This window comes from Mastomys coucha, chromosome X (genome assembly GCF_008632895.1).
Source record: "Mastomys coucha isolate ucsf_1 chromosome X, UCSF_Mcou_1, whole genome shotgun sequence".
In the NCBI taxonomy this organism is placed as follows: Eukaryota; Metazoa; Chordata; class Mammalia; order Rodentia; family Muridae; genus Mastomys; species Mastomys coucha.
The window spans coordinates 55159664-55169720 of record NC_045030.1 but is presented as its reverse complement, the minus strand read 5'-3'; the positions used below and the strand labels follow the sequence as shown (position 1 = coordinate 55169720).

At 41.2% G+C, this 10057-nt stretch overlaps 1 protein-coding gene across 1 annotated transcript in view; it reads left to right on the top strand.

The window, feature by feature from the left end:
- Nucleotides 1–8666: 8666 nt before the first annotated feature.
- Hs6st2 (heparan sulfate 6-O-sulfotransferase 2) overlaps nucleotides 8667–10057 on the top strand; it is a 112979-nt gene continuing 111588 nt past the window's right edge. Inside the window, exon 1 of the mRNA XM_031359249.1 lies at nucleotides 8667–8709. Within this exon, the coding sequence (XP_031215109.1) occupies nucleotides 8687–8709 (23 nt within the window). The 5' untranslated portion in view covers nucleotides 8667–8686. The remainder of the gene's footprint in view (nucleotides 8710–10057) is intronic.

Sequence of the window (10057 nt, the reverse complement as noted above, 5' to 3'; positions counted from 1 at the left end):
TTCTTTTTTTCCCCTCCCTTCTGCACTCCCCCCATTCTGTACCACTTTATGATGTCCATGCTCCCCACACCTGTTTTTCAAGCATACTTAGCTTTGACAGAACTCTCTTCCTTCAGCGTGTAGATATATCTCATACATGCATGCTCCCAAGAGCATGCTTTTCGGAATCAAACAGAATGTGTTGGAGCTAGGTATTTGTTCATTAGGTTTGTGACTTTGCTCATATCAGTTAACTTCTGAACCTCAATTCCTTCAGTAAAGCATAAACAGCGTTGTCCACAAAGAGTGTGTGTGTGTCTGGCCTCTAGTGAACAGTAAATGTAGCATTAATCATAATACTTGAGGGTCACACTTGTGCCCCCAGCCATGTGCAGCCACCTGCTTTCAAGAAATGAACTAAAAGAGCTAGTTGAAAGATAGAAAGCAGAGTATGGAGATTTATTCATTGTGGCCACATTGTGAAGAGAGACAAAGAGATCCATGAAATTTCCCCAATCTATCTTTGGGGTCCTGAAGTGATCTTAGTATTTAAATAGAGGTCCAAATATATGCACTTCTAAGCAGTCCTGGTCAAGATGTGGTCCTGCCTACCTTTGACTCGTCCTTGGCTGGGCTTCAGTTTCATCCTCTAAGGTGGCTGACAAGATGTTAGAATGCTGACATCTCTTTTAAGGAGACAAATTTCTTCCTCTGGAGACTTTGCCTTTTACCAACATTAGGTTCCTGGGGCAAGTGCCCTTTCTTTGGGGTCCACGGTTACAGTAGTCAAATGTATTGAGGCATGCTCAGTGTTTCTTTAGAGTTGCTTTCCTTCTGCCAGGCACTCTAGGGTCCTAGAAGCTTTTCTGGAAAAATTTGAACCTTTATACTGCTTCTTCCCTGCTTAGAATTCAGAACAATCTTTTCTATCACCAAATTATTTGCTTTTCATAGTTCACAAAATTCACCATTTTAAATCGATCAGTGGAATTTAGTACACTGGCATTATTGTGGAATTATCATCACTTTAGATCTGAAATATTTAAAATCACCCCAAAGTGAGACCACCTACTCACCCATCAACCATTCATCATCCCCTACCTACAAATTACTTACTTTTCAAATCTGTTTCTAAAACTTTGCCATTCTGTAAGCCTGAGCAGTTGAGGGGAGATAAATTCTAGGTGGTAAACTTTTCTTAAAAGTCAGTAATATATTTCCAAATAGAAGAAATAGATTTTAACAAAGGCTGTCTTTTAAGAGAAAAGAGTGAAAAAACCCAACATAATGAGCTCCTACTACAGCTGTTACAGAAATTGACTCTTCGATATTTATTCTTTCTATTTTACATTATTTTCTTGCTTTTAACAAGAAGAGAAAAGGGAGCTGTGTCTTTGCATAAGTGAAGGTCTTTTCGTAAGTGAAGGGATAGATTTTTCTAGATGTCCCTGTAAACAAGTGGTGAGAAAGCTAGGGGAAAGGTCAGCAGGTCAGTCTCTTTGCAGTTCATTTCTATCCTGACACATTCCAGGGGAGGAATTTCAGTCTTGGGAGGCACCAGATAACCCTCAGGGGAAACATGGCCCTTTGAAGTAACTGATTGTCTGTTTCTTCAGCTGCTGGTCCACTCACACCACTCAAGTCAATGGGGCCCCACTCATCAGCACTCAGGTACAGCCTGCTTGAGTGCTGCATTGCAGTCAAAGCATTTATAAGCAGGCTGTGTGAGGGGCAGTCTTCCTAAGTCAGCCACCTTAGAGACAAGAGACAAATTCCTGTTGGCTGCATCTTCAAGAAACAGAGAGAAGGACAAAGCATCCCTTGGTGAAAATACTGTGGGATTTTGCTAATGGCTGTGAAGACTATGTGTTAGCCAGTTTGCACTGTGGGACAGTGAGTGGGGTTATCCCATCAACTTTAGAGAAGCAGGCTTCTTGGCTTAGTGATTGTTGGTTGATGCAGGATTTTTTTTTTTATTTTTTGGCTAGAATATTGATGCTTTGCTCACTATGCCATCATATTATAAAGCGTAACTTCTTACTAAAAAAAAAAAAAAGTCCGTTTTGGAGTAACTTTGCTACAGGTGGTTTTTTTATGTGTGTGTGCATCCAAACTGACGATCAAACCCAATGTCCTATACGTGCTCTAGATGAACACTTTACAAGTCAGTTATATCTCCAACCCCTGCTGCAGCTTCTAAGGCCATAAATGGAAGGTAAAGCAGGGCTAATGTGCATAGGAAACCTTATTTTGTTTTGGGGGTGAATGAGGTTCTCATAGTCTAGAAGTAAATACTTAAGACAATTTCAACTGGTGAAACTGTTACACTGTAACCTCCATTAGAATCATCCTAGAGGCTGGGGATGTGCCTCTTTAAGGTTCAGATTCCCTAATGCCACAGTGAGAATACCTGACTAAATACGCTAACTTAAAATTAATTAAAATATGTTTAAGATTCAGATTTCTGCATCTCTAACTCAGTAAAACTTCTGGTATCAGAAAAGAAACATGTAAGCAAGTAATCCTGAGTTGTTGTAAAGCGTTTGATCTTGGACCTGAGCTCAGAGAAACAGTGGTCTCTGGAATCCTTGGGGTGTGAACTGTAAAGACGTAACTTGAGAGAAGAATCTGCTTTCCGCTTCAAATGTCGTCTGTTAACTGTCTTATCCAGGTCTAGTGGGCTGATATGGCTTAGGGCACAGACGGAGACCCCCTAAGTCTGATACCAGAATCAGAATAAACTGATTATTCATAAAGGCACATGAACCACTCACACTAAGAATAAGTGATCAGGAGGTAAGAGATTCTCACTCATTTATGCATGTGTGGATTTCCTCCTTTCCCAAGAGACTCAAATCTGTGGCCATTATCTGTGATTGAAAACACATTAACTGAAGTTGTTAGACAAGTTTTTGACAGTTATAGCCTTAACTTCATCTGTAAGAGTAAATTTGAAAAGTCTTCTTGAAGGCTTAATAAATAGGAATTTCTAAAAGTTGCATGCTCAGGGGTATTTTCTTCTTCCTCATGTTTGTTTGAACTGGGGAAGGATGAATTTTTACCTCCGGCTCAAAGGGTAGGAGATTTAGTAGCTCCTACTAAATTTGCCCTTTCTGTTCCTGGAGAAAAAAATATTTATTAAAAATCAAACTGCAGTGTGGATGAAAATGGAATCTTTTTGCTTTTTTATTGCTGTAGTTAGATAGGTTCCTATAAATGAGCCTGAAATTGTCTGCTTCAATGTCTCTTAAAAGGGGAATATTTCACAAAGTGGGGACAGTTTGGACAGCTCAAGTCTGAGTTTGACCTTTTGTCTATGTTTATCTCAAAGCCTTTAAAGAATCCAAGCTGACCCTTCCCAAAATGTGACCTTTAGCTGAATAGGAGGAGGAGAGAAAGTGAAACATAGCCCCTCCCTAGAGCTGTAGGTGTCTCTCCCTTCTTCCTCGTGTGTTCTTCAGGATATCCTCCAATCAGTCTGTAGTCTTACACCCTACCCGTGTCTCAGCATCTTGCCAGATTTCATAGACCATATTGCAGCTCTCTCTTCTGACAGAGAGTGGCCCAGAGAGAAGTACTCTGAGGGTATTTAATGAGATTGTAGAACTGGCTTGGTGACCCCTATCAAGGATCCGATTCAGTAACTTTAGGCTTGAGGTTTATGTTCAAAACGCTTCAGTGTCTCTCTGGAAGTCCCCCTTATCTCCTCTCTGAGATACTGACTTTCTTCTTGGGAAATTCCTTTGCTGGTAACATATTTGAGGTGAGTGAAAATGTCCTCCTCCCACAGCGTCAGCTTCCTGTTCCTAAGGGTGAGTTACACAATTAGTACTAAATAGTTCCAGCTGTTAAGGTTTCCCGGGGGGGATGCTCCTTGTCAAGTGGTTTTCCCTTTGGTAAATTTGACTGCTTCTAATGAGGCTTCATGCTTTATGTGTAATAGACAATGATGTCACAATTAGGTCAGAGAGCTCCTGGCCAACAAGGGTGAGTTACAGGTAGAAAAGGAGTTCAGGAGGGATGGAGAAGCCTGTACAGGATCACTTGTGAGCTCTACAGGATAAGCAACCTTGAGAAAAGACTGGAAAGTCTCAAATAAGGAACCACTCTCCCCATACAGGTTCTAGTTTCCCTCTACCTCAAATGGAATTTCAGGAATATGTATCTTCAGAATCACTCTTATGGAACCATTTTAAAGTCACAGTGGCCATCCTGAAGATGTAGATGGCAAAAGAATACTTGCCTGGAATGCAGGAAAACCTACAATGGATCTCATATACTGAATATGCTGACACAGAATAGCAATCCCAGTACTTGGGAGGTGGAGCAAGAAGCATCAGGAGTTCAGGGGCATCCTTGACAACATATGGAGTTGAAGACCAGCCTGGACAACATGAAACCCTAGTTCTCCCCAAAGTAAATAATAATAATTATTAATAATAATATTCTATTTCTCCCCAAAGTAAATAACAATAACAATAACAATAACAAAACACCCCATGCACAGTGAAAATACACCTGTCCCTTTCTTTCAATGTATTTTGAAATTTTGGAGTAAATCCTATTTTTGATTATAAATGGAAACCGGACCATTTTTACAACATGTTTGTATTAAACCAGAAACCCACGTAAAGACCTGAGTAAAATCACTAGTGATTACAAAACACCAGAACTGGATAATTTTCACAGACTCTTGCTTGTTAAAATATCATGTTCTAGCAGGGTGATGGTGGTACAAACCTTTAGTCCCAGCGCTCAGGTCTCAGAGGCAGGTGGATCTCTGAGGCCAGCCTAGTCTATATAGTATGTTCTAGGACAGCCAGGACTACACAAAGATATCCTGTCTCAAAAAAAACCAAAAACTAAAACAAACAACAAAAAACTCCACCAATCAGTCAACCATGTTTTAGGGCTGAGGTAACTCATTAGTTAAGAGCATTTATTGCTTTTCTAGAGGGCCCTGATTAGATTCCAAATGCCGACATGGTACTTGGCAACCTTCTATAGCTATAGCTCCAGGAGACTCAACATCATTTTCTGGCTTCTGCAGGCACCAGGTATACACTAGGCATACATGCAGACAAAACACACATCCACATACAAATAAATATATAATTAAAAGTAAAAGTAAAATTCCATGTTCTCAGGCGCTGAAGAGATGGCATAGTTGGTAGAGTGCTTACTAACAGCATGAGGTCCTGCATTCAAATATTCAGATCCCCAGACATACTGAGAGATGCTTGTACTCTGAGTGATGGGGAGGTAGAGATAGAAACATTCATGAAGCTCATTGGCTAGACAGCCTTGATTATGCAATGCTTTTCTGGTTGTATTTGAGATCCTATCTCAAAAAATAAGTTGACCTCTCTTCTTCCTTCTACCTACATACTTACCTACTTATTGACTTACACACATGGGGAGGAAAGGGAGGGCCAAGAATCATGAATATCATGTTCTTCCACTCCTCTCTCAAAAAATATGGTTTTATTGCAGAAGGTTGGGTTGACACCTGTGCAAGTATAGCTCCAATTCACCACCCACCACAAGATTCTGGTGCCCAGCAAGATGTTAGCTTTATGCTGAACCTTTTCTCATCAAGCACATTCATTTGCATCACTGACTGAAGTCAGATTTCATCCTAACAAAGCCCAAACTAAAATGGAGGCCAAAAATAGCAGCAACAAATAGAAATAGTATTTTAATATAAAGACTCAAAATTAATGCAGAAAAACTGATAACCAAGGAAGTATCCACTCTTAAATAAATAGAGGGTCCAATTCTTCACTTATGTGTACCCCTGCTTCATTTTGAATAACTACACACACTTAGCTCTAGTTAAAATTTACAAAACCAGCCAGCCAACTGTGGGCCATGGTTTATAGTATTTATTTATTAAATACTTTTATTTATATTATTATTGTTATTGTTTGTGCATATGATGAGTGTGAGTGAATGGGCCTGGGTCACAGTGTGAATATGAACGGCAGACGACAGATTTCAGGAGTTGGATTTCTCCTACAAAACCTCTCCATCTAGGGATTAAACTCATTTATTAGGGCTTCTGTAGCAAATGCTTTCACCCACTTAGCCAGCTGGCCAAGGTGTGATTTAATTTCTAACACCACATTATGACATTATTTATTCAACTGGGATCCAGATCTTGCTTTCTAGCCATTCTTGAATAAAAAGAGCTGGAGTTCCTTGGAGAAATGATTGGTTCTAAGAATGAGCCTGGAAAATAGTACAAGCACCTTGCAGTGCCAGAGAGGAAGCAAGTCCTAATAAACAAAAACACAAAAAGCAAAAGCTCCAACAGGACACACCTCAGGAGCCCAGTGACACTGTGTCTAGTGATCAAAGCTGGAGGAATCTGAGAAACCAAGTAAGTGGTACCATGCTGCAATCCAGTTATCCAACATGCGAAGAGCACACAGCCAAGAGTCTGCATTAATGTAATTAAAATGAATGAATAAATTCGTGAGCTTTTTAGCTGAGGGAAGACTTTCCACAACAATTCAAGGTGGCTTGTGCAGATGTTTTGCCCTAACAGAGGTGGAGCATAGTTCCTCACTCCTTACCTGGAGGCTGTGGTTCCTGACTTTCCCATGAGTACAGTATATGGAAAAGAAAGATATAGAACCTTCCAGTGGTAAATCCTGCCAAGTGGTACCTCAGCCAGGTACTCAAAGCCAACTCATCAGCCATAAACCATGTTAATGGGATACAGGTCAAAAAATTTCCATCAGAGGAGAAGTCTATAACTATACTCTTCAATTGTCAGGGTCATAAATATAAAAACAAAAACCTGAAAAGCCTGAGCCAAGCAGAGCCTAAGGATGTGTGACATCTAAACGGACAAAACAAGTAAAAACTGAGAAAGTGTGAATTAAATATAGACTGTAGGTACAATAACATTCCACTAACAGCTCACAACTCATAGCAAAGGTACTTACAAAGCTAAGATGTTAATAATGGAGGAAAGTAAAGGCTGGGAGTGCAGCTCAGTTGCATGGTGCTTTGTGAGCTTGAGTAAGGGCCCCGAGTTACATTCACCGTACTAAAAAGAAATTGCTTTTCTTGGCTTGATGACACCCATCTGAAATCTTAGCACTGGGTCCAAAAGCAGCCTGGGCTGCGTTATGAAATCCTATTGTAACATAACAAGAAGTAATAAAGCCTGAGGTGGGGCATATGGAACTTTCTGTTCTTCCTTCCATTTTTTCCTCTGAAGCTAAAGCTATCATAAAACATAAAATAGTTTAAAAACATTATTTGGGTGAATGTTTTCATGCTCCCTTGATTTGCATAACCAAGGTGAGAACCTCTCCCTCTTTGCCATACTTATGGCCCAGTCCCAAATGCAAAACAAATCCCTAGCAGCGAGTTTCCTGAGACAGAACTATGCACAGTTTATATGGCCGGTGTTCTTTGTGTTTGTATGTGAAGAAAATCAGGCATGATGGCTAATACCTAGAATTTCAGCGTTTGGGATGTTAAAGCAGAGACTGCTGAGATTTAAGGAAAGAAAGAAATAAGGAATGGAGGGATGGAGAGGGGAAGGGAAGGAGGGAGGGAGGGAAGGACGGAAAAAAAGGAAGGAAAGATGGAGGGGTCAGCATGCAGCCAATCTCCTCCTTATCGTAAACTGCATTGTACCACCGTCCTGGTAGATGCTAACCGTCACCCTTGTTACTTGGGTTTGCTTTTAGAAGCCTGGACCTCTGTCTGAGAATGTGGTTTTGTCCCTTTTCTCAATCTCCTACTGCCACTCACACGAATACTAAGAAGACAGGACAAGCATCTATTTAAACCTTGAGGTCGTAGGTATAGATTTCTCTCTCACCCCTCCACCACCTCCACACTGTTCATTGGTGCAGAAAGGCTAGGCTGCCTGCCCATAGCAGCAATCTGGGTAGACACTTTGCTTTCATTTTAGTTCCTTAGGTGAAACTGCATCAATGAAAGAACAATACTAAGTAGACTTGTCTTTGGCACAAAGATTTATTTGGAGGGGAGTTGAGATCCAGAAACAGTCAATGCTGACCAGAAATGGCAAAACGGACCTGTACCTTTTGCTCTCTGTAAGAAGATCCTTCAAAGTAAGGGTAACTGAGTCTCATTGTAGTAGGTTTGTGAGTCTGGTGTCTGTCTCCTGTTAAAAGAAATGCTAGAAAGTGGATGTCAGTCCACACCATCTGGTTTCATTGTAGGCATTATCTCTGGCTATAGACAAATGAGGGTTTGGTTCTTGGGCCCTTGAAGTGTATAACAGTGAGACAAGTCGCTTAGCCATCACAGAACCTGCATTTCTTAGTCTGTAAAATGAGGGCACCAAAACAGTTGCTCTGAGATGAAAGGAACTACAGAATAGATGCCTCCTGGATGGCAGTCTTCATCACTGGACACTACAGCTTGGGGCCAGGATAGGAAACTCTCATTAGAAACTGTCTCCAGAATGACCCTGAAGATGCTGACTCCCCAGCACCCACTAGCTTTCCTACATAATACATGAGAATTGGTTCAGGAACCAAACCTTTCCTTCCAGAGAGTCCTGGAAGAAACCTCATAGAGTATGATGTTTTTCCAATCGATGCCCTGAATGCCATGAATAACATACATTTCTTATCTTCCTCTTTTCAGGCTTACAGGAAAGAAGGGGGCTCTTAATAAGGGTTTTTCAGAGAAGAGCAGCTTTGGAAGCCTGGCCATGTTTTCCTCACCTGTTTGGAGGTGCATTTAATATTCTTTGAGTTGGAATGTATGATGAGTTCCCTCTAGGCTTTGTACTCAGGGCCTTGAAAGCCAAGGGCGGCAGCAGCAGGCACTTGCCTTCCCAGGTGCACTTCTGAGAATACCGATAGACTTCTTTCTTTCTTTTTTGCTGTTGTTGTTTTTGTTTTGTATATTGTGCAGCTGAGGACCAGATGATGTTATTGAAAACTGGGGGACAGAGCGGAGGCTAGAAGCAGCTGTTGCCACAGGAAATGAGGCTTCCCTGCTTAGGGAACACACGGCTCCTAAAGGTTCTCTGGGGGTGGAGGGAGATCCAGAATGACAGCTGTCCTCTACTCAGATCTTTCTTTGTGTACCCAGAGGTTAGGCTGAGTTGTGGGTGACTAGACCATAGATTACAAAACCGGGAAGAGAAATTCCAAGACAAATTCATGACCTCTAAAATCTGCATTCAGCTTACTCTACATGTTTCTACAATTTGTTTCTTTTCTTCTTTTAGATTAGAGCCAAAGAGCTCATCCTGTGGTCGATCCACCATCTCTTGCCTAGAGTGCTTGATGTTTACTGTTGCAAAGGGCTGAGTAAGAGGAGACCTTGCAAACTGGTCTTGGCCGCTCATTCTTTACCTCTGCTGAATTTCACATTGAAGAGATAGATATTAAGCATTCAACCTTAGGGGTAAATTCATAAGCCAAAGGCTTGATATGCTGATACTTTAAATTTAGGTCCCAGCTGCAGGTTGAGAATAGGGATTTGAGGACAGGGGAATTTTCCTAGATACTTGAGAACTCATGATATTCCTATAGTGCTTTGCTTCTATAGACAATACTATGCTTATTTGGGGGAGAATTACATACATGTGTCCATATTATTCTACCCAGTTCTCATACTTCTGTCCATCACAGCACCACTATAAAATCCTGGAACCAAAGAAACCCCTAACATATGTCTGCAGATAAAAACAAAGTGAACAGCACTACTGTGCAGGCCACACATTGTTGTAACTTTAAAAATAGACTATGGCTTTCGCTTGACTTGCTCACTTAGCCCACTTCCTGCTGGAGTGATGCTGCCCAGGCAAAGTGGTTCCGGGGGTTTCCTTGGCTCTTTCTTCCTGATTCTGCTTCTAAATAAAACCCCAAATATTCCTCCCAGAAATTCAAGTCAATCAACATTTATTGAGCACCTACCGGGTTCATGGTCCTATTTCAGGCCCTGGAACTGGAGCATGATATTACAAAAACATATGCCCCAGCTGGACCCCATCCAGTCTGGAGATAAGGCTGTGGGAGTCTGGCTGGGAAGAGGCTTCTGGCTCCCAGGATTCCACAGGAAACTTTAAGAT